General features: G+C 41.9%; 1 protein-coding gene across 1 annotated transcript; it reads right to left on the bottom strand.

Moving 5' to 3' along the window:
- Positions 1–1,309: 1,309 nt before the first annotated feature.
- On the bottom strand, positions 1,310–25,396 carry LOC117702426 (disks large homolog 5-like). The gene is made up of 7 exons (XM_076928199.1): positions 25,260–25,396; positions 24,265–24,427; positions 22,983–23,114; positions 22,110–22,296; positions 7,875–8,047; positions 7,393–7,468; positions 1,310–1,366 (listed from the first exon to the last, which is right to left on the bottom strand). The coding sequence occupies exons 1-7, from the start codon at positions 25,375–25,377 to the stop codon at positions 1,310–1,312; spliced, it is 906 nt and encodes a 301-aa protein (XP_076784314.1). The 5' UTR covers positions 25,378–25,396.
- Between the last annotated feature and the right edge of the window lie 330 nt (positions 25,397–25,726).

The raw sequence follows: 25,726 nt of genomic DNA on the forward strand, positions 1-25,726 counted from the left end.
TGGAGGAGTCAAAGTATACTGTACACAGCCTTAGCAAAACAGCAAATTACAGTAACAAAAAATAATAACAAAACTTCAAATGAAAAGAAAGAAAACCATGTACTCAAGGCAATCAAAACTCTAACCAAAATCAAAACACAATAATTAAGCTAAACAGCATTCCCTTGCTGTAGAATTTGCTGCACTAACCTATAGCCTGTTGCTGGCCTTGGAAATATAGTGCAAAGGCAGTCAGCAATGGTAACAATCTCTTCAAGATGAATGTAGGTATGTCCCATTGGGGTGGGGGTTTGCTGTTGGGCAATTTCTTCCAGTGCAAAGCATGAGTCATGTTACAGACAATACCTCAAAGTCTTTAACATTTGCTTGACTGATCTCTCTGAAATTATTGTTGATGATCCATGAGGACAAGTGAAAATTTACATTCTTGGGTTCCTCCTGGATGACCAACAGATCTTGATGTCCCTCAGCACTTCTGAAGCCTTCCATACATGCACTCTTGCTGGACCAGAGGCTAGACAAAATAAAGGCCTTCTGACATATAGGAACCCAATGAAAGGAAGAAAATGCAGCCCAAGTTTGCCATGGATATAGGGATGAGATGCAATGGTGGTTCATTGCTTTGCACACTCAGTGCTCCTGGTGAAGAGTTGTGTCTGAGGGAGATCTTGACCTGTACTGGGCCCTATTTGAGCTTCTGGTGGAACATTTTGGACCTAGAGGAGGAAGAGACAAAGGCCTTGTGAGAGCCTGCCATGTCAGTTTTCCAGCAAACACCAGGCTTATTCAGCAGGACAATCCATTATGATCTTTGAGCTAAGGTCATTCCCTGTATTCCCAAAGAAGAAGGGCCAGAGAGCACCTGGAACTGGAATTTTTTCTCAGATTTAATAAATGGCTTGAAAGTGAACTGTGAACTACACACTGTGCTAAATAAAAGGCCACATGTCTCCAATAATCCATATATAATGTATTGAAAAATAACTGTGTAGCAATGTCTGAATGAGGCACTATACAGAGGCCTTCAAGGGAGCCTAACCACCATTTAATTGAAGGCTGTTATTATAGCTGGAGTGCAGGAATCTGCTTGGGTTCCACTTGTGCAAATCTCCATCTGTGAATCCCCAGAGAAACCATCTCTCAGGAAATCCATGCTCACTGAAGAGATACTATAATCAGCAAGAGTGTGCGGCTTGCAAATCTTCCCAAGGGAAAGCATTGAACTTTAAAAGGGATATTAATAAAAAAAGAAAGGACACCACTATGCTTATAGCTACTCTAGTATTATTTGTGGAGAGCCTGTGAACTCCTACTTCTTGTTCTGTGGCTTGTCCTGCAGGGCAGTAAACAGTGTCTGGGAGATAACCTGAAAGAGAGAATTGACAAAAACAGCCAAATGCAAAGGATGATTTGCCTAAAGTCTGATCAAATCCTAATTTTTACTTTTTCACACAGGTGTTATAAATACATAAAGGTAGAATGTGGGAAAGGGGAAGGCGCAGGACTGTAGTTTTTCAGGGGAAATACAGGGTATCACCTGGGCGAAGGTTCAGGGAACAGGCCACTATGATTGTCGATGATTCACTTGTCCTTATCTAAGTTGGTACTATCTACCAAGGCTACCTATCCACAAGGTCTATGACTATCCAGGCTGATAAATTTCCACGAAGACTACTTGTTTACAAGATCTTATAGCCATCTGCTCATTGTTTTTTCACAGAAACCAGGACTTTGTGTTAGCAGGCTGACTTAGACCTATGGCTGATTTTAGGCCTTCAGTGTATAAGCAAGGCTGCCCCTGACATCTCCTTCCTTCTCCAAGTATAGAAAGACCATGGCAATTCTAATCTTGCAAAGACAGGAATAGAAGCCTGACCTCCAGTAATTAAAGGGGACCCTGTAATGGCTCTGATCCTCTTGTCATTGTCCAGTGAGGCATGAGGGCCAGACCTATCCAGATGTCTTTTTCCTGGAGATGAGATGCTTTTAACATTAACCCCTATGCAATCAGGCTTGTCCCTCAGGAAACACAGAAAGATATTTTTAATTTTTATTTATATTCCCTTGCAGTGCTTAGCCTCAGAGCCTAAGCAAGAATTTAGATAGCCAGTCAGAGGGAGTTCTGGGTGGCTCCTCTCTGCTTGGTCTATAGGTGGGAGTCCCCTCTTTTAGGTTGAGTAGTGAATACCCTGGATAGTGCAACAACCTGGTCCTGTGTCTCATGGTCTTCCATAGCTAACTTATGATAATGTATCTGAATAGATTTTGCTATCAAATTATCTACCTTTTGTTTCACAAAGTTAGTCAGCCTATGTAAGACCCAGAAACCAAAAGGAACAAGTAAAAATATCCCAACTAATGGTCTTAAAATGAAAGGAAGTAGGGTTAACAATCATGAAGGGGTTGAAAACCAATTCTTGTACCAGCTCTCATCTTTGTCCCTCATGTTCTCTTTAACCATCCCTGTCTTCATCTATGTAAAAGCAACATTCTTCTTTAAGGGCTGTACAAAGTCTAGACCACTTCACAGTCTTTTCTATTGTAAAAGAGTAAATCAAGTCCAATAATGTCCTTTGCATTTTTGGAGGATCACTTCAGACAGCAAAACGAGGGATTTCTACAGATTAATGACGTCAATCTCTAGTCTTTATTCTGAAAGACTCTAATTACAAAACAGTAAAATGGAAGCCTTGCTTTCTATCCTGTGAGAGGGCTGGACCGGAGCCTCTCTGAGTGAGGCACCATAGAGCAGGCAGTAGGACCTGGGTCCTACATAATTCCAAAAGTGACATCCTTAGACACCTCTCCATACCATAGTGCTGGAAGGGGTGGTGGTCACAGGACCAGGAGCTCCTCTGCCTACAGTGATAGGGTAGCATTGATGGCCTGGGAGGTAGAGCAGAGGGAGAGGCCCATGAAGAAGCAGCCAGGAAGGTCACTTCCAGCCTGGGCGCCTGTCCCCCTGACCTGAGTGTTTGAGATGCAGCTGCTCCACTTGCTGCCACTATATGGTAGGCAGGTGAGAGGAAGAGTGCTGTGTGAAAGTCCCTGAGCCATGGAGGGACACAGACCTGGACATTCTGGATGAAGCTTGCTCTCTGAGGCCACTGGATTCTTAAGACCAGCAGATGGCCAGTTATAAGAACCCAGGTGAGATGGCCTCAGTGGTCAGTCAACCAAACCCATTGCTTTCCCACCAGACTAGGGAACCATCCTATGTGATTCTGGGGTTTCTGGACTCTTGCCGTCTTCCCTCTAAGAGCCTCATACTCCCTTTTGAGAATGAGAGGCTGGTGTTCAGGTTCCTAAGGGTCGTTTAAATAGGACACCAAATCCTTGGAGACAACGTTGGTCTCACGTGTGCAGCTAGCTGTTGTTGAGCACCCCTTTATACCCCATATCTCACTCTGGTTCCAAGAGTACCATGTCTGCTTCATGGTTGTTCCGCACATGGGTGGGCCTCTAAACCCAGGGTTAGGAAGTTGTAATGAATGAGGGAAGGACTAGGAAGGGGAATCTGAGGTCACATGGCAAGATTTGGGAAGGGTGGGCTGGGCTAAATATGAAATTATTTACTTTTAAGTGTTGGAAACATGGGTTCTGTTTGTTTAATAAAGGTTTATTGGGTTGGAAAGCTCATCTGTGGGTTACATGGAGACTAGGTTTGCAGGATAAGACCCATCCTGGGCCACCAACACATTCCTCCCTCTCCCTAGGGATTTCAGCCTAATGACAAGAAAGCTCATGAGAAAGTACAGTGGGCCAAGTTGTGTGTCTGACACCTGGAATAGACAGCATTGCCTTCATCCATGTTAATAAACTGTTTTTTACAACAACAAAACCCAAAACAATAAAATATGTAAAAGTCTGGAGACAGCCACCATGTTCTTCCTCTCTATGAGTTACTTACCTTTGTAGCAGTGACTTGAGACCAGAAAATACCAGGAGCTCTGCTGGGAGGTAACAGAAGATTCAAAGATGCTGGTCAGACAGCTTAACCAAAACAGGAAGTTTCAGATTCAGTGAGAGACCTGGGCTAAAGAAACTGTGTCACAGAAGGACTGCAAAACCACATGTAGTTAATTGGCCTCTCAGCACACCCACCAATATACATATTGGCACAGACATGCATATCCCCCTTCCCCAGACACACCAGAAATCATAAGTGAGCAGGAAACAATAAGAAGACCTCAAGATTGGAGAAACCATTGAATGTAGAATAGCTGATGTTTCAAGTGAGACCCAGGAGTCTGCTATCCATCCCTTGGGGACTAAAATTGCTTAGTGAGCAACTTCTTCTGCACACAAGGTTGAGAGAGTTGGAGAAATTTTTCTCTTGAAGCCTCACATCTCTCCCACTAACCCTGAGCCAGAGAGAAGCCTTTCTTCACACATCCCTGTTCATCCAGTCAGCTCCTGGATAGAAGCTCCAGGAAAGAACCCTAGCAACACTGACATGAAACAGGACTGACAAGCTGCTTCTCAGGCTCTGTCAATGTGAACCAAGTTCTAGGCTGGGTTAAAAGACCATTTTGCAATGCAGGGGAAAAGGGAGAGAAAATGTACAAAACACACAACCCCCAAAAGACAATGAGAACCACTCATTTTGCAATTTCACTGGTCTCCAAGAATTACAAATGCTTCCTACCTGTGACCTCACATGACCCCTACAAAGCAAATGAGCTGCAGTCCCTGACTACATCACTCAAAGCTCTGTGCTCCAGTCAAGGACGCACACAAAAGGAACCCCTGTAACATAATGGCATGTGGGTATGTAATGTGTGTTCAGCCTGTCTATCTTAATGAACTGCCAATCATAATTGCTACCTGCTACTTTTTCACATGTGCATTAAACAGCCGGGGTTCCCATGTTCCTTTGAGAAGAGCCTCAACTGCATGGAGTGAATGTAAGTATAAGATGATAACCCGGAGTTAACTTCTCTGCTTCTTTCACTAGAATACTGGTAGCCACCACAGCTCTTAGACAAGTGGATAAGCCAGATAGTACATGGTCCAATAGCTTGGACAGGTGTAGTACACTATGATTCCATGGCCTAAAATGTGTGGTTCCACACCCTTTGCAGTAGCTTTTGTTTCATGGGCCTGTAGATGAAAACGTTTGGAGGTTTCTGGAAGTGCTAGTGTTGGAACCAAAATCACCTGTCTTCAAAGCCTCAAAGATGATTTGTGCAGACTCATTCCAGATTAGAGAACCAATGGCCTCATTTGTGCTGGGAAGTTTTTGTTAGGAGGTCATTTATGATTCCTTCTACTTCTATAGGGGTTATTGGACTGTTTAGATAGTTTACCTTATCTTGATTTAATTGGGTATGTGGTATCTGTCTATAAAACCATCCATTTCATCTAGATTTTCCAGATGTGTTGAGTATAAGCTTTTCTAGTAAGACATGATGAAGTTTTAATTTTTTGTTTTTGTTGTTATGTCTCCATTTTCATTTCAGATTTTGTTAGCTTGGGTACTGTCTCAGTGCCCTTTACTTAGTGTGGCTAAGGGTTAATCTATCCTGTTGATTTTCTCCAAGAAACAGCTCTTGCTCTTGTTGACACTTTGTATCTAGCTCTTTGTTTCTATGTGGTTGATTTCAGCTCTGAGTTTGAGTATTTCCTGCTATCTACTCCTCTTAGATAGGTTTGCCTCTTTTTGTACTAGAGACCTCAGGTGTGCTGTTAAGTTGCTGGGAGAAGATGACTCCAGATAGATTATGAAAGCACACAGTGCTGTGAATTCCCCCTTAACACTGCTTTTCTTGTGTCCCAAAATTTTGGGTGTGCTGCGTCTTTGTTTTCCTTGAATTATAGAAAGATTTCCTTTATTTCTTCACAGTGATGCTGGTTATAGCAATCCTTCAGAAAGCAATGTGGCATTCATCATGCAGGGGGAGCAATTGAATTTAGGCTGTCCAATGCAAATGTGCCAAGTGAGACCACCACCCTCTCAGTCATCCTTTCTGGTGACTTAGGAAGGATTAGGAAGCACATTTCTTGTTCAGATTTGGTTGATATGATTGGAGTAATTGTTTTTGTCTTGTAGCGTCAAATCTCTCACAGCAACCCTCAGCTTGTGAAAACCCTTTCCCATATCCCGGTGTGATGGTTTTTGTATGATATTCATAGGGAGTTGCACTATTACAAGGTGTGGCCCTGATGGAGTAAGTGTGTCACTGTGGTTGTGGGCTTTAAGACCCTCCTCTTAGCTACCTGAAAGTCAATATTCGAATTGCAGCCTTCAGAAGCAGATGTAGAACTGTCAGCTACTCCCACATCATGCCTCCCTTGATGCTTCCATGTCCCAGCCTTGATGATAAAATACTAAGACTCTAACCTTTAAGCTAGCCCCCAATTAAATGTCCTTGAAAGAATTACCTTGGTCAGGGTTTCAGCTCACAGCACTAAACTCCAATTCATGCAGCCAGCTTCAGAATTCAAGAGCCAGGAATGAACTCTCCAGCAGCACTCACAAAAAACATGACTGACAAGCTGCTATTCAGGCTCTGTCATTGTGTCCCTAGACCTACATTGTGTAGAAGTGACTGACCATCTTGGGATACAAGGAAAAGGAAAAAGAACCAAAGACCTCCAAAGACAATAATTAGAACTATTCATTTGGCATTTTCCCTTGTCTCTCAACCTTGAAAATTGCTTCCTGCCTGAGATTCCTATAAAGCAAGTGAGCAATGGCCCTTTATTTCCTCCTTGTAAGATCCATGCTACTGTAAAGAGAGTATACCACATGGCATTCCTGTAACTTAGTGGCACGTAGGTGCTTGAAGTGTGATCAATCTATCTCCCTCATGAACTGCAGATTCATGCAGAGCAGGAGCATTTGCTTACCAAACCTCATGAAAGAGGCTACTTGCATAGAATGTAAATGATTAAATAAGTGAAGAATTAAATGAGACATAGGTGAGTAGCAGTATAAGTCTGTGGACAGATACATGGGTTTGTCCATGTTTCTGGTTAGACATGAGGGCAGTTGGACCCTGATGCCACATCCTACCTGCTGCTGATTGGCAGAAGATCATAGATTTTCTTGTTGGCCTCCGCACAGAGCTACATTGTTTCCTCACAGCGCACTTTCAGTTCAGTCTGCTCCCCCAGTAGCTTTCTGTTCTTGTTCCACTACATCTTTACTTTGTGCTTCACCTGAGTACACTCACTCAGCAGACGGCAGTGCCTGCTGGTGAACAAACAACCCAAAACCATGATTTCCTGCCAACTTCAATTTGCCCAACACTCCTCCAAGTACCATCCTCCCTGCAAGGACCCTGATGCACAGACAGCTGCAGACTAGGGGCCACAGTTTACTTGTCGACACCAAATAGAAGCCTGTCAAATCCAGAGACCAGCCACATTCCACAAGGCTCAAAGTACTTCTGAAAACCCTGAAACCAAGAGGGTTTCATGTACTTCAAGGAAGAGACCATCGTCCACATGGGTGCTTATATGTCTGTGGTATTAGAAAACCATCAGCAGTTAGAGGACAAATCCCCTCTGAGAGTGGATAGGAGTTTCAAATATATGCAAACTTTCCATGTGTCTCATGGAAACCAGAACTATACATTTCCTGTCTGAGCTCTAGAGGCTGAGGTTTGATTAATATTCCCATCGTGGTGCAAATCTTTTCTATCTACAGAATCCTGAGTTGGGAAGAATAATGATTGGATTGTCTGAGACACTGTTCAAACCTAGGACAACTGAGTTCAAAGGGTACAAATCCAAGACCCTTGCCTAGAGGCAGGCCTCCTGTTAAAGGCAGACAGTATAGAATCAGAGCCCTGACATTTGTTTAAAGTCTTAGAAGGGCAGAACATCCCCTGCCTAGTGGTGTGGTCTCAACTGTGTCAGTGACTCACCTGTAGGAATAGTTCTCTTCAATAAGCTTCTTGCAATTCTCTATGGCATCACACATCCTGCTGGTCATTTTCTGCATGTTCATCGTTGTCTTCTCATGTTGTAAATGAAGCATCCTGAATTTAATATTCACCCTGTCATAGGGTTTGGACCAAGGAGAAAATATCTCTATGAACTAAGGATTCAAGAATTACATGAATTCAGGCTGTATCCTGGACTACCCCAGCCTGGTATATGGCATATCCTTGCTACTTTGAACTGGGTTCTCTTGCTCCATAGTAAACTTATAATGCTGGGCAAGGAACAGCAGAGAACAGATGGGGAACAGATGGAGGTAGCTGACATTCAAGTGATCTCACAGTGGACCTCACAGAACAGAATAGTTCTTTAAGAAGTTTTCATGAGTCTGTGCCACAAGTTTCTGTAATAACATCAATGATGTCTTCTCTTCTGTTATTTTAAATTTGATCATTTATTTACATTTCACATGCTATCCTTTTTCCTGGATTCCCCTCTGAACACCCCCTATACCATTTTCCCATCCCCTGCTTTTAAGTGTGTGTCCCCTCCACCCACCCACCCACTCATTTCTACTTACCATACTGTTATTCCCCTCCAATGGGGCATTGAGCTTTCACAGGACCAAGGACCTGTGCTCCCATTGGTGTTCTACAAGGCCATCCTCTGCTACATATGCAGCTGGAGTCATGGCTCCCTCCATGTGTACACAGGTTTGTGGTTTAGTGTCTGGGAGCTATGGCTTCTGGTTGGTTTATATTTTTGCCTCTGCAATGGGGCTGCAATACCCTTCAGTTGCCTGGGTACTTTCCCTAACACCTCCATTTGTGACCCCATTCTCAGTGCAATGGTTGGCTGCAAGTATCCTCCTCTGTATTTGTCAGGCTCTGGCAGATCCTCTCAGGAGACAGCTATATCAGACTCCTGTTAGAAAGTGTTCTTGGCATCAACAATAGTGTCTGGGTGGGGAACTGTATGTGGGATGAATCCTCAGGTGGGGCAGTTCCTGGATGGCCTTTTCTTCAGTCTCCGCTCCACAATATTTCTGTGTCTCTCCTTCATAAGTATTTTGTTACCCCTTCTAAGAAGGACCAAAATATCCACATTTTGGTTTTCCTTCTTCTTGAGCTTCATCTGGTATTCAAATTATATATTGGGTGTTCTGAGATTTGGGGATAATATCCATTGATCAGTGTGTGAATACCATGTGTGTTCCTTTGTGACTGGGTCACCTTGCTCAGCATGGTATTATCTAGTTCCAAGAATTTCATGAAGTCATTGTTTTTAATAGCTGAGTAGTACTTCATTGTATCAATGTACCACATTTTCATTATCCATTCCTCTTTGAAGGGCATCTGGGTTCTTTCCAGATTCTGGATTTTATAAATAAGGCTGCTATGACCACAGTGGAGCCTGTGTCCTTCTTCTGTGTTGGAGCATCTTTTTGCTATATGCCCAGTAGTGGTAAAGATGGATCCTCAGGTACTACTATGTCCAATTTTCCAGAGGAACTGCCACACTGATTTCCAGGGTTGTTGTAGCTGCTTATAAACTCACCAAAAATGGAGGAATGTTCCTCTTTCTCTACATCCTTGCCAGCATCTGCTATTACCTAAGTTTTTGATCTTAGCCATTTTGACTGGTTTGAGGTGGAATCTGCGGGTTGTTTCGATTAGCAATTCCCTGAGGACTAAGGACATTTGACATTCTTTTGTGGTTCTCAGTCATCTGGTATTCCTCAGTTGAGAATTCTTTGTTTAACTCTGTACCCCATTTATTAATATGGTTATTTGGTTCTTGATTCTAGCTTCTTGAGTTCCTTGTATTTATTGGATATTAGCCTTCTTTTCAAATGTTGAGCTAGCAAAGATCTTTTCCCCATCAGTTCGTTGCATTTTTTCCTATTAACAGTGTCCTTTGGCTTACAGAAGTTTTGCAATTTTATGAGGTCTCATTTTTCAATTCTTGATCTTAGTGCATTACCAGTGGTGTTCTGTTCAGGACTTGTGTACTATATTGAATAGGTAGGAAGAGAGGGCAGCTTTGTCAAGTCTCTGATTTTAGTGGTATTGCTTCAAGGTTCTCTTCATGTAGTTTAATGTTGGCTACTGGTTTGCTGTATAGTGCTTTTAGTCGGTTTAGGTATGGGCCTTGATTCCTGATTTTTCCAAGACTTTTATCATGAAGGAGTTTTGGCTTTGTCACATGCTTTCTCAGCATCTAATGAAATGATCATGTGATTTTTATTCTTTGAGTTTGTTTAAAAAGGATTATATTGATGGATTTCCATATATTGAACCATCCCTGCATCTCTGGTATGAAGCCTACTTGATCTTGATGGATCAAGTTGTTTTGATGTGTTTTTGGATTTGGCTTGCAAGAATTTTATTGAATATGTTTGCATTGATATTCATAAGTGAAATTGGTCTGAAGTTCTCTTTCTTGGTTGGATCTTTGTGAGGTTTAGGTCCATCCCATCCATATTTTCCAGTGTTGTTGATTACAGGATTTTGTAGTAGAATTTGATCACTGTTTTCGGACTTCCTAGTCACCTACTGACTGACCTGGGTGCTCTTTTCATATTTTTTACAATGCAATCCATTCAAAGATGCTGGATAATGACTGTGGGTCACATTTCTTTCCTTCTGTTCAAATCAAACTCATCTGTGGCAGGTTTTGTGAGCAGATTATGATGGATCAACTTGAAGTTAGCTAGAGGTTTTGTTAGGAGGCATTCATGAATGATTACAGTTGCATGGTCCAGCTTTGCTGTGCAGAGATTGTAACTTCCATTTAGAATTACATATCTCAAGATCAAAAAGTTTTGAAAGGGGAAATAATGTGTCAGCCAGGGCAGGAGAGCCTGGCTGAATCTAAGAACCTTGTAGACAGCATGGAAAACCCAATAACTCTTCCTGAAGCTGAAAGATTGCTGAAACAAACCAGTCTTCTCTTTTGCCTCTCTGGGTAATGAAGGGATGTATGTGTCTGCATTTGTGTGTGTATGTGTGTGTTTCTGTGTTTGTGTGTGTGTGTGCAAGTGTTTTTTCTTTGTGTGTGTGTTTGTTTGTGCTTGTATTTGTGGTGTGATTTTATGTATTCATGTGAGTGTATGAGTATGGATATGAGCCTCGCAGTGTGTGTGTCTGTATGTTTGTAAATGTATGTGTATATCTGCATGTGCACATATGGCCATGTGAGTAGACCTCTGTACAATATTGTCTGTGTTTATTAGCACACATACATTCATATATATGTGCTTACCTAGGTATGGTTGAACATCTGTACTCATGCTGAGCATATGTGAAGGCGTGGTGTATGGTCACTTGCTCATGGAAGGAACATCTTTAAAAAGATTGCACCCAACATAGATAAGAAAGTGCTATGGTCACTCAGGTCCTTACCACTCTGTATCCATCAAACATTGCATGAAGCCTCCCAACTTTTTGCATGTCCATCTTGGAACAAAGGAGCAAAATGTCTGTAGTTGTAAATATAAAAGTTCTCAGAGTTTATAGAGGCAAAAAACTATTCATCCACAATAAAATCATTTGGTGGAAACCAAAGGAATGGGGTACATGAAGTTTAGTAGGCTGCTGTGGCAAATCAAGGTGCCAGGGAGACAGAAAGGCTGGCTGGGCATTTGTGTCCCTTCTCTGTCCAGGGTGAATGGTAACAGCTCACTGGAAGGTCAGGGGTTTACTGTTTCTCCCCTACAGCCTGTTTTCTTCTCATCATCAATGCTAGCTAGCATTTTCTTTCCACCTTTGCTAACACTGGCTCAGTTATCCTTGGTTGTGGAACTTGGCCTGGATTTTGTTCTTTGAGATATTCTGAAAAGCAGTGTGCTTGCAGCTGCTTCCAACAGAAGCAGAATTCCCACAGCCATGGTGAGGTGTGAGAACAGGTCTGTTTCAGTGCAGTGCAGCCCACTTATGCTCATGATACTCTGCAGCTCTGTTTCTGTAGCACTCAGTAGCTCCTTTTATCCCAAACTTGTTCACACTGTGTTAAAATTGACTTCCTGGAAATTTGGGGGAGATGAGGACCCTTCAGATATTGCTGTTGGCAGTGCATGATAGAGCCCTGCCAGAAGTCATGTACAATTCTTCAGAAAGTTGAACTGCAGTCTCTGGGTTACTCAGTGATTCCAGAATGTGAATTGGCTGTCCACAGAAAAACTAGAGGACATTGGGGTTTTAACATTATTCCTTAGAGCAGCCCCAAATTGAGACTATCTAAATGTTCATCAGTCAAAGAATGAAAATGTACAGTGTGGTCCAGCCCTTCCATGTGATATATTGTGGTATGAAATCATACATCATTTGGCCATGAGATCATCAGCCTTCTGTTAGCCAATCAAATCCCTGATACAATCACCTTATAGGAATTAAAGATTTTGTATGAAGATTTTCTAGTTTCCTGACATCATTGCTTTGTGCATGAAGTAAGGCATTCCATGGTTAAGAGAGCTCGTTTTGGAGAAAAATGTTTATCTTAAAGCAAAAGGTAAGCAGTGGGTGAGAGCAAGGGGCTGGGTCTTTCTAGGGAACCAAGCCTTTACTATACAGCCTGGAGAACTTACTAAGTGGGCTTTGCTACAAGAACAAGGACTTCCAAGCGTCACCTTATCTGTGCACTTTGCCAGAGTTCTTTGTCTCTCTGCACACTATGTTCTTTCTCCATGCAACAGAAGTTAACTTTCTTTTCTACAGTAGTACAGGTTATTGCCACTTGCATTTGCATTAATTGGGAAACTAAACAGGTGACAGTGTGCTTGCATGTGTTCACACATGTACTTGTGTGTGTATATTCATGAGTGTGTATGTATCTGTGCACATGTGTGTATGTGCACACAAAAACACACAAATGCTTATAACCCTCCACCAAATCACAATTATCTATTGAACAAGAGCAGGAAAGACTTGAGGAATGCCTATAGTTCTTGCTGAAGCTGAAGGAGTTGGTCACCTACTCAAAAGACTTGGCAGTAGAACTGCAGCATCTCTTCAATGTCTTCCAAATGAACTTAAGAGCTCAGGCTGGGAGGAGGGGTAAAGCCAATTAGGTCCCTGGTATTTTTAAACTTTGGGGGTTTTTTATCATTTGCATGGTTCTCAGCTGTGCATCTGTTGTGGATAATCCAGCATGGTATACTGTGATGCTATCATGATGCTACCCTGACAGAGTAAACACCAGTAGCATCATATTATCTCTTCTGATCTGTGTTGAAGTGGTTCCCATATTATTCACAAGTGTTGCTGAAGATAATGTAGGTTAGAGGTGAGGACAGTTCCTCTCTAATTGGATTAGTCGTTTGCTCTGCCAAAGGCAAACAACTGGAGATTCTCCAGTTTCACAGCTTGTGTGAAGTGACTTGCCAAGAACCATGAAGGAGGAAGGATAAAAGACTTAAAACTTATGGAATGCAGCCCATGGGTTACCACAGCCACAGGGGTAGGATTGGTGTGGCATGGCCATGAAGACTCTGTGTCCTGAGGACAGTATGCTGTTATGAAGTACTGCTCTGCTTCCTGCCCTTACATTCCCTCTTAATCTATGAGTTATTTGAAAACATTAGGGGTGCTTCCTGTCCCCCACCTGACAGTGTCTCTGGCATTCACAATATTAATGCTTGATTTCTATCAGACATTGCTGGTGGAGCACATCATGATTCAGTCCCCACCCTAAAGAAAATGTAGATTGTCAACAATGACCACCACACTTAGAAAACCTTTGGAACAGTAAAGTTTTTAGTGAAGGTCTGTAGCCATGTTTTTTACTACTGGCTCTAATGTAAAAAACCTTAGGGAACACTATGAAGATCACAAAGCCGTACTGTTATTAGTTAAAGCTCTGGACCTTTCTGTGTTCAGAGAACAAAACCATGGTAGCACTGGCTTACAGGACCCTCACTGAGGGTGGAAGGGGGTTAATTGATTACTTATACCCTTATTTTGACTTCAGCTTCCTGATATGGTTTACTAAGAATTGCTAATGAGTAGATATGCATTTTGAGGATTTAAGGTAGATATGACTTATTATTATATAAACGTTTAGATTTGTGATTCTTTTAAGAATTTTACAAGATTACTTTTAAAGATAAATAATAAAACAATTACTTCTTTCTTTATAAATGCCAATTGCTCCCTTCCAGTAAGGGAAACTAGCTGAGAAACTCACTGTTCTTGCTTACATATTGTGAATCTATATTATTTCCTTTAATGCTAATGATGTATTAACACATTGTTTTTTATCATAATCATTTATTGCAAGGAAACTGAAACATATTCACATTTAATTGTATACTGCTTGAAAGAGTTTGCTGGGATATATAAATGATGGATGAAAGAATAAAGCATGGTGTGGTGTGGCTGGAGAACTGTGTCTTCCATCCATCGACTATGTGTGTCCATGTAAAGGTTGTGTTAAAGGGAATTAGAACATTGTTCCTACTCTCCACCAGTTGTGTTTACTGATATATGTATACATGTGTGGAATACTTGGAACCTGCTTTTGGAGCTTTGCTTTAATATTTCAGTGTGTGAATATAGACATGTGTGTCCATGTAAAGGTTGTGTTAAAGGGAATTAGAACATTGTTTCTACTCTCCACCAGTTGTGTTTACTGATATATGTATACATGTGTGGAATACTTGGAACCTGCTTTTGGAGCTTTGCTCTAATATTTCAGTGTGTGAATATAGACATGTCTATCTGTAGGTCTGTATACATATGTGTGTGTGTGTGTGTGTGTGTGTGTGCATGTGTATCCATGCATGTATATTTGTATGTATAAACGTATTAGATTCTGCCCTTTGCTTCATTCATTCATTCATTCATTCAGTGTGTGTGTGCGAGTGTGTATGTGTGTATTTGTGCATATATATGAATTTTCTCTATTTCCTTTTTTCACTTGCCCCAAGGAGTTAAAAAACATCATAGATTATGCACTTGTCACAGAGTGTTATTACCAGTAAATTAGATTTTCTGACCTCAGGAAAAAAGTCTGTTGAGTAACATGTTTTATCACTGGTTGCCTTTGGCAGCAGACCCCATTAGTATCTGAAGCTACCCTAGTCAGCACTACTATCATTTACAGCTAATGGCTGCCTGTTTCTATTTACCCATTACTAGGATGCTAAAGCTAGAGTCATTGGCATTGACTGGTCCTGGAAAGTATTTAGAGAGTACTTCAGACTCACATTTGACCTCTTTGGACAAAAGGTAATCCAATGGAAATTTTGGAACTTGAATTAGCACACAGACATGAAAGTATTGGCTGAAAAATCACACAATGGTCAACATATTTACAGGAATACCCTGCAGAAGATATAATCCTTCCTCACAGAGCAGCTAGCAAATGCTTTATATATTATGCCAGAAGAAATAAATTATCAATAAATTATCAAAAAGCATCCCTTAGGTCAATAAAGTATATTCAATGATAAACCCTGTAGGAACAAACAATTATTTGGCTGGGAAATTTCAGGTAACTCCCTGACACTCATGGGCTATATTGAGTATTGTGAGATAATGTGAAATCAGCTTAAAGGCATGTGCACAGCAGACACCATTCCAAAAGTATCCAGAAGCAGCATGATGTACTACATTCAGGGCAAAGTTGGTGCCTCCCAGACCCAGAAATTCTGATGAGATCCAGCTAAGAATAAAGGAATCATCTATGGGATTCACTTGTGAATCTCGTGACAGTACAACCGGTTAAAAACAACAAACATGACCTTCAGGGAGAACGACCTGAGCTTTCAACCAGTGTTGTACCTGCAGCTGATGAGATTCATACATGAGCCTCAGATGGCCAAAATATCAATGTGAAAGACAAATTCAACTTCTCAGATTAATCAACATTTGCTGAATCTTGGTGGAAAACAGAACCTAAGGACACTACAAATTATTTACCATGCAGTCATGAATTCCACTGGAGAGAATAATGATAGAGAGTATGTGGTTAATCTGAACCACAAGGATGTTTGTAAATGGTCTAAGTTGGGGGTGATGTGGTGTGCTAATGAAGTGTATAAGAGAGGAGGCACCATCCCCTGGGTTTGTATGAAGCTTACTCTAAACACTGATTTGATGGTACTTCAACATGATTTATTTACCACCTTTAGGAGAGTTCTCAATTCTGCAGTTCATCTGATAAACCCAATCTGCATTGTCATGCAGGAAGTGAGACATGAGAGATCAACTCCAACCCTGACAATAAGAGATCAGGAAGCCACTCTAATGCCCTACATGGAGGGCTCAAAGTTTAAACTCTGAGCATGCCTACCTCAAGAATGTGACCCTACAGGTATCGAGAATCTTCTCTCTTTGGTTGGGCATGATAATACACCACTCAAGGAAGGACAAAAGTCCAGGCAGTGGTTTGACAGATGGCTTATCCGCTTGAGAATTTGTTTCTCAGAGGACCTAAAGAGCAATGATTAACAATCCCCTGTCACTTCAGTTCCAGGTGGAATCCACTGACCTCTTCTGGCCTGGCCTGTGGGGACTTGCAAGCATGTAGTGCAAAAACCTACAGCAGGAAAAACACCCATACATATAAAAGAACTCAAAAACAGAAACAATGCCTCCAAAATTTCTTTATAAAAAAAATTTTTTTATAAAAGCATCAAATACATTGTCCAGACCAAGAGCCAAAAGAAAAAGAAACCATCATTATCATTAGAACAACAATAAAAAAACAAAGGATAAAAAAATAAAACCTGGAAAAAAATAACCAACATCTCCAAAAGGGTCTTGAAATTCATTATCTCTGTTGGTGATTCATAAGTGATGCTATATTTCAAGAAAACAAGAGGCATACAGCTCCATGTTTACTGATTTCTTTTATACTCCTTTATTGAATATTTTTATTTCTTGGGATGTATTAAAGAAATACATTTGTGTTTATACTTTGTTCAACTTAAACATCCACATAGTAGTACATTTTTAAATAGCTAAATTTATAACAACAAAGATACAGCATGGATACATTTTTTATCATGAAGTTGAGATCCACAGACTTTGACACACTATCCATATCCAAAGCACAATTTTCTGTGTAGCTGTGACTGGGTGGGAACTAATAATGAAGCCAAAGCCACATGCTAATTGAAGATGTCCATTCCTGCCTGATACTTACAGTGTTATAGGACAGTGAAAAACATGTGAATACAGAAGGTCTCATGAGGGAAAAATTAGTGATTACATTTTTATCCACGAAAATACATTAAATTTATTGAATACCAACTTAAAGTGGGGGGATTCAATATATATAGTATATAAAATTAGTAAAACAACAAATTAGTAACATAACAAAAAAATAAAAAAACAACAAAACTACAAATGAAAACAAAGAAACCATATACTCAAAACAATCAAAATTCTAACCAAATCCAAAACATTATAATTAAACTAAGAAGCATTCTTTAGCTGCAGATTTTACAGAACAGACATACAGCCTGTTACTGGCCTTGAAAATATTGTCCAAAGGCTGCCAACGATGGTAATAATCTCTTCAACATGTGCACTCCTTGTGAAGAGTTGTGTCTGAGGGAAATCTTGACCTGGTCTGCCTGTTTGAGCTTCAGGAGGAGTATTTCAGACCTAGGGGAGGAAGAGACAAAGGCCTGTTGAGGACCTGCCATGTCAGCTATCCAGCAAACACCAGCTTTATTGAACAGGAAAATCCAGTATGACCTTTCAGCCTAAGATGATTCCCTGTATCCCCAAAGGAGAAGAGCCACAGAGCACCTGGGCCTGGGATTTTTCTCAGATTTAAAAATGTCTTCAAAGTGAACAGTGAACTACACACTGTGCTGGAGTTAAAATAAAACACCACATTTCTCCAATGGTCCATATATATTATACTGAAAAATAACTGTGTAGCAATGTCTGAATCAAACACAATACAGAGGCCTTCTGGGGAACCTAGCCACCATTGAAGTGAAGGCTCTTATTATATCTGCAGTGCAGGAACCTGCCTGGTTCTACTTGTGAACCCCTCCATCTGTGAATCCCCAGAGAAACCATCTCACAGGAAATCCATGCTCACTGAAGAGATACTATAATCAGCAAGAGTGTGCTGCATGCAAATCTTCCCAAGGGAAAGCCTTGAACTTTAAAACAAATATTCATGAAGGACAAAGGATACCCCTGCTATGTTTATAGGTACTGTAGTATTATTTGTGGGGTGACTTAAGGGACAATAGGCTCAGGTCATACCAGAGAGATCAGAAGGGAAGAAAGAGTACACAATCAACACAAACTCTGTGGATCACAAGAATGATCATGCACAGGATTTCTTTTAAACTAGATCAGAACAATATTCTGAGCTGCTCCTAGGTGACTGAGGCAGAGAATCATGTGGAAGGCCTGAGACCCAAAAATACAGTTATACAGGTACAGGAAATCTTCTTGGCTCCTGCTATCCCATCCTAGTACCTCATACCTCAGAGACAGAAAAAATGATCCTGCATTGTTTGACCACAGCAATGGACACACACACACACACACACACACACACACACACACACACACACACACAAACAAACAAACCAACACATACATAGACATGCACAGAATCATACCCAAAAACAGACACACACATTCCTGAACACACAAGCACATGTTCATACATACAGTTGCAGAAACATTTTGACTTGCCCTGATCATGTTAATATAAGACATCATCCAGGACACTATAAAGCCATAAGAAATAAACCCTTGAATTGACAAAATCCTGGAAAGATATCTCAGCCATTAGAGTACTGATTTGTCTTCTGAAAGTCTTCAGTAGAATTCCCCAAAACCTCAAGGTAGCCTACAAACCATCTTAGTAAAATCAGATGCCCTCTTCTGGTGTGTCTGATGAGAGAGACAGTGTACTCACAAACATAATCTGAGTAAATTAAAAAAAAAAAAGAAAAAAGAAAAGAAAACCTTGAATGGGACATGAACATGGTAGTCATAGCCTATAGACAGCTCAATAAAATAAATGCTATCTCATAATAAACAAAGGATGGAAATATGGAGTTTTGGCCTGGTATGCAAGCCTGCTTAGGAAGTTCCTAAGGCTGTGCACAGTAGGCTTGGTTCCCAGCAAAGGCATATGGGATCAGGGAGGACAAGCCAGTTCCTTCATCTTGCTCACTGTTTCTCCGGGACTCTAAAGTTAGCAGCATCTTCCAACAGACCCTCCATTTTCCACAGCCTGTGTGGCTTTGTAACCAAAGCTATGAGCCCAGACGACTAGGAAATCTCTGTAACCAGGATGCAAAGTGAGACTTTTTTTCACATAAGGAGATTCTGTCAGGGATATTTTGTGGAAAATAAGTCTGAGTACTTCAAGACCAAAAGGTGGTATGTATGATCACCCTAGGCAATAGTTCATGGAAGGGCTGGACTACAGTATACTTGTTCACTCCTTGACTGAAGAACATCTGGATAGTTTCTACTTCAGGGCAGCTCTGTGGAGTACCACTACAACCATGATTTGCCCTAACTTCTCTGTGGACACCTACATCTTGTTCTGGAGTCGGTAGGTCAATGGGGACTACAGAAACTATACAGTTTCTGAAGAGTTGGACATGGCTTTTCACTGGGCTGCCCCATTTTATATCATCAGCCATGTCTGAAGTTCCTCATTTACTCTAGCTCTACTTGAAAATGATTTTAACTCAAAGGAGATCATTTTTTAATGACAGCCTTTACAGAGTGCTACAGACAGAACACAGGGTGAGTGCTTTAGACTACCAGGAGCCTAAGGGGCTGTCTGAGGCAGCCCTGTTCTACCACCTCATCATAGGTATGGGCCTTCTGCTTGATGCAGATGCAACACTAAGCAACTCAGTGTTTCACAGAGTTATACCCAGGACAAACTCCATGGCCAAAGATAACTGAGTCAAGCTTAGGCAAAGCTGGAAAAAATGGTAGGAGGTAATGAGGAAAACAAACTAGGATGCTGAGAAGATGCAATGAGCCACCTGACCTTCCAGCAGGCAGTCACTATCCACCAAGAGCAGAGAGGTGGACAAAGACCCTTAGCCAGCCTTGTTGACTCTCAGGCCCATGGATTTGACACAGCAGCCTTCTACTCACCTCCATGTACTAAAGTGCTTTTTTTCTTATAAATGATTTCAATATGGGTAAATAGATTTCCCTCTATAACCAGTTTCAATAGTGATAAATAGATTTCCCACTACCAATGACTGACAATCAGACTTTACACCACTATTTGTCTCCTTTTGTTCTATTGAGCTAGGTGTAGCAGCAGGATGACCTGCTGCTCTGTTTCATATTTCCTTGATGCAAAGTGAACTGACACTGACAATGTGGTGAGCCCCACATTCCCATCTTAGAACAAGAGCCTGGTGTTCATGTCCATAAGTTTCCTTTGAATAGGACCACCTTGGGGCCACCTTTTGTCTCATGTGTGCACCCAGCTGTTGCTGAGCACCCCTTTGTGCCCCATATTCTGCTGTGGTTACAGGAGTTACATGTCTGCTTTGTGGTTGTTCCTTACATGGGTGGGCCTCCAAACCCAGGCTAGGAAATTGTAATGAATGAAGGAAGGACTGGGAAGTAGAAACTGAAGTCACATGGTAAGATTTCAGAAGGGTGGGCTGGGCTAAATGTGAAATTATTGACTTTTAAGTGTTGGCAACATGGGTTCTGTTTGTTTGATAAAGGGTTGATTAACTCAACTGTGGGTTATGTGGAGCCTAGGTGTCTTGGGTAAGACCCATCCTGGCAAACACCCTCCTCCTTTCCCTGTTGATTTCAACCAAAATGACAAGAAAGTTCACAAGAAGGCACAGTGTCCAAGTTGTGTATCTGACACGTGGAGCAGACAGCATTAGCTTCTTCTAAGTTAAGAAATTGTTTTCTTACAACAGCAACAAGAAAAATAAAAACAATGAAACATATAAACATGTTCTTCCTCTCTGTGAGTTATGAAACCTTGTAGCAGTTACTTGAGACAAAGCAATTGGAGGAGCTCTGCCTGGGAGGTGACAGAAGATTCAAAGATGCTGGTCAGACAGCTTAACCAAAACAGAAAGCCTGATCAAAACCACATGGAATTAACTGGCCTCTCAACACACACATCTATATACATATTGTCACAGACATGCATATGACTCCCCCCTCCCCACACACACATACCAGAAATCATAAGTTAGCAGGAAACAGTAAGGAGACCAAAATGCAGGAGGAACCACTGAATGTAGACTGTAAATATATGATGTTACATGTGAGACCCAGGACTCTGTAATCCATCCCGTGTGGACTAAAAAAAATTAGTAACTTCTGCAGACTAGGTTGAGAGAGTTTGAGAAATCTTTTTCTTGAAGCCTCACATCTCTCACCCCAACCCTCAGCCTGAGAGAAGTCTTTCAAACATCCCTGTTCATCCAGTCAGCTCCTGAATACAAGCTACAGGAAAGAACTCTAGCAACAATGACACAAAGCAGGACTGATGGGTGAGCTATCTGTCAGGCTTTGTCAGTATGAACCAAGTTCTAGGCTCAGTTAGGAGACCATCTTGCAATGCAGGGTTGAGGAAGAGAAAAGATATAAGACCTCTCCCCCCACCTTTTTTTCTTAAATAATTTTTGTTAGATATTTTATTACATTTCAGATATTATCCCCATTCTTCATCTTCCCCACCCAGAAACCCCCTATCCCACCCCCCTCCTCCTCCTTCAATGAGGATGTACCACCACTGAGCCTGCCATACAGCTACATGCACTTGAATTCCCCCCTACACTGGGGCATCTAGCCTTCATGGGACCAAGGACCTCCTCTCCTACCTACGTCTGAAAAGGTCATCCTCCCCTACATATGCAGCTGGAGCCATGGGTCCAAAGCAAACGAGCTACAGGCCCTGACTTCCTCACTCAATGTTCTGTGCTACTGCAAAGGAGGCAGCCACATAGAACCCCTCTAGTACAATGGCATGTAGGTGTGTAATGTGTGTTCACCCCATCTATCTTAATGAAATTCAGCTTGTAGTTGATCAGGAAGGTGTGCTTGCTAATCGTCCAGTTTTTGAGAGAGCCTAACTCCACAGAAAGTCTTGTAAATGATCACAGAACAACTGGATAAGAATTAGGAGAGTGCCTGGACAAGGTGGAGGATGGTTATCTGGGCTTGACATTGTTTATGGTTAGACATGAGGGCAACCTGCTCCTAAGCATCCTCCATGCATCTTACCTGTTGGATATGCTTGGAAAATTTGTCATAGATCTTCATGCTGGCCTCCACACATAGCCTCCTTGTTTCCTTAGAACACACTTCCAGTGTAATCTGCTCCTTAAGCAGCTGCCTGTTTTCATTCCAGAGCATTTTTACTTCACTCTTCATATGAAGAGACTCGGTCAGGAGGTGACAGTTCCTGATGCTGAACCACAAAGAAGAAATGGTGATTATTCCCAGGCACCATCCATCTTCCTCCCACTTCTCCAAGTACCATCCCTTCTCATCATGGGCCCTGATTCCCAGACAGCAACAGACTACAGACCAGAGTAGCCATGGGACCTCATATATAGGAAAGTCAAATCCAGAAGAAAGCAACATTCCAAAAGACTCAAGGTACTTCTGAAATCCCTGACACCAACAGGGACTCATGTATCTCCCAGAAGAGGACATGGGACCCATGATTGCATATATGTCTTTGGTATTAGAGAACCACCTCTAGGTAGAGACAGGTCAAAGCTTCTCTAGGAGAAGAGAGAAGACCCAACAGGTACACATCATTCTATGTGTCTCATGCAAACCAGATCTGTAAATGTGTTTTCAGTGCCCCAGAGACTCAAGGTTGATTGATGTCTCCATCAAGGTGCACACCTTTTCTATTTAGAGGATACTGACTTGGGAAGGACAATGATTGGAGGGGCTCACAGACTCATCACACTTGATCAAAATGATTTCAAGAGATCACAATCTCAGAGCCTTTCTTTGAGGGAGGAAGCTTCCTGTTGAGAGGCAAACAGTATAGAACCAGAGTCCTCACATTGTTTTAAAGAAAATGATGGGCAGACACATTCTGTGCCTAGTGCTGGGGAAACAACAGTGTTAGTCACTCACCTGTAAAGTTGATTATTTTTAGTCAACTCCTGGCACTTATACAAGGCCTCACTGATCTGCTTTGGAATGTTTTTGAGATCGCGAGTCACCTGGTCATGTTGCATCTCCAGCATGATCATCTCAAAGTTGAACCTGTGGAAGGGTGTGGCCCAAGGAGCAAATAATCCCTGAACTAAGGATTCAAGGATTACATCAATTCAAGTTGAATCGTGAACTACCCAAGCCCATATATACCACAACCTAATGCCTTTGTACTGGGTCCTCTTGGTGCTTATTAAACTTGTTACACTTGATCTGGGCACAGTAGAGCTAGGGAACTAAAAAATGGGAACTGACCTGCTTTGGCTCCATGAGGGGTCTTGAAGGAATAGATTAAGTCTCCAAGAACTTTCCAGGAGCCTATGACACAGTTCTGAGTCCAAATTAATCCTGTGATGACACTTTTTCACCTTGTAGACAAGGTTTTCTCAATCTTTGGTTCTATCACTACATAAATTCCACACTTCAGTATTTACAGGGAAAAGGTTTTACTGCCTATATCCGGATTTTCTAATGCCCATCAGAGGTGCGCACAGAGATCATGTGCTGTGATGCTACAAGTGACCCTCCATGGCCTCATCACTATCATTACCTAAAAAGTCAGTCAGGTAAAGTCTCCAGCCCCATCACACTACACAGACTCCCTGGATCATAAGTGGAATACACACACACACAGACATAAATACACACACATACACACACACACACACACACATACACACATAGACTATCACAATGTCAAGTACATACAGTGATGTGACATTATCTCAGTGTAAAATGAACAGTATTAGAAAAAAGCAGTGATGACTTACCAGAAATCCACTCACACTGAGGGGCAGCATATAGAACCAGGTCCTCCCAGTTGTTAACAGGACTAAATGGACCCAAAGAAGCTCCAGAAAATTACAAAAATGATTCACCATAAACACACAGCAGCTACCATCTCCCACAAAGCAATACCAGTCCAGGCATCTTAAAATGCATGATAAGAGCTCACACACTAATACTGCTATTTCCTGAATGATTCATGCCACAGGCTATAGTTTTCTTTTGAAGGAATCAAAAGAGCTTGTGACCCCATGTCACTCCTGTCTGAACTTCAAGTTCTGTGTTGAATATCCAATAGCAAAATACATTTTGACATGAGGACAGCCTGGAGTTGTAGCCTCCTGTGATATGTTGAAATCTAGGGTCAACAGAGAGGGCCCAAGATAGTCAACTGAGAACTGGGCATAATGATTACCTGTTGTTCAAATCTTTGACATTATAATGTGCCAGGATTCCCCGGAGTTCATCTCTCTCATTACTCATTCTTTCGAGGTCCCTTTTGAGCTTCTCCAACCTCTTCACTCTCTGCTCCTGCTCACTGATGGTGTAGGCTTGGGAGGACTCTTTCCCAACAGACCCTTCAGGTAGAGAAACACAAGGAAACTTGTAGGGAAAATATGACAGGAAAAGGAGAAACCATACTTACTCCCACAGAGAAGCCTGAGGAAGAGGGAATTCTAGAGACACAGTGAATTCCTGAAAGAGCAGGAAAGCTATCTTCAAGCTGGACTCCTCACCTATGTCCCTGCTCCCAACCACCATCACTAAACATAGGGCTCAGTCCCTACTGCAGTCCCACTAACCCTGAAGTGCTTAAGCTTTCCCAGTCAAGAAGAAATTGAGGGCATTGTCAGTTTATATCTGAAGATGTAGTCTGTACTGCTTAGCACAAAAAAAAATTGACCATAAACACCAGCACCAAACATCTCCCACAAGCCAACACCTATCCTTGCTTCTTAAATGCATGATGAGAAACCACACACTACTACACTTATCCCAGACTGTAATTCAGCCCACATCATGTGTGTTCCAAACCAAAGTCTCTGAGACCTTGATACTTAACAAGGGGATTATCCCTCTCTGTTCTTGGCATCACATATTCATGTAACCTACAGGAATCTATTGAGGATGAAATGCTTCAGCACTCTATCCTGAGAGCAAGGCTTTTTTATTCTCACAGAACTTTCTCCTGGCATCCTTTGCCACTCAGCAGGAAATTCAGATCTCTCTGCAAAGCAACTGAAGGCTTGTCAATTCCTGGATTTCTGTGAAAGAAATCATCAGAAATTCTGGACTCTGGGTCTGCCATTGAGAAATATTGAGGCTCCAGATGCTAAGCCCTTCTCCTGTAAGGACCTGCTCAAGCACCCCTCCTCCAGGAAGCTTCCCCTTGCACTGCCCTGGACTCACTGTGTCTTCTCCAGGGCCATCTCCTTCTTCCTGCTTTACAGAATGCCTTCTGCCTAGGTCTGGTCTCTGGTTGTATTGTATTGTCCCTATGAAACAGCCTGAGCAGCATGGACAACATGACTGCTTGTAAACCCAGAGGCTCTGAAGGAATACCCCACAGGCAGTTGGTGTCACCACAACACTGGTGACATCACAGAAGCTTCTAGGGTTCTCCTGGATACAAGAGATTGTCCAGGGAAGTGACTACTGATGATGTCACTGGAAACTGCCATGGCCTACCTGCTGACCAGCTTACCCCACATTGACCAGTTCCTGAGGTGCCCTTTCCTGGAGTCTCTCTTTTGACTCAGGGGATACACCTTGGCAACTTTTCCTTCAAAGCTAGAGATTTCTCTCTGCTTCGTTACAAGGCAAGCACTTTGGACGGGAGAGTTGGTTAGGGCCTTGGCATGGGCAGCTCATCTTTG

Source organism: Arvicanthis niloticus, unplaced genomic scaffold, assembly GCF_011762505.2.
Source record: "Arvicanthis niloticus isolate mArvNil1 unplaced genomic scaffold, mArvNil1.pat.X pat_scaffold_78_arrow_ctg1, whole genome shotgun sequence".
Taxonomy (NCBI): Eukaryota; Metazoa; Chordata; class Mammalia; order Rodentia; family Muridae; genus Arvicanthis; species Arvicanthis niloticus.

Bases quoted from the DNA above. Each gene is read 5' to 3' on its own strand.
- LOC117702426 (XM_076928199.1), bottom strand. From the start codon at position 25,377: ATGTTGTCCATGCTGCTCAGGCTGTTTCATAGGGACAATACAATACAA. The intron at 24,428-25,259 runs GTGAGTCCAGGG...CTCTACCTGAAG, and splicing joins ATGGCCCTGGAGAAGACACA to GGTCTGTTGGGAAAGAGTCC. The intron at 22,297-22,982 runs GTGAGTGACTAA...TTTGTGGTTCAG, and splicing joins AAAAATAATCAACTTTACAG to CATCAGGAACTGTCACCTCC.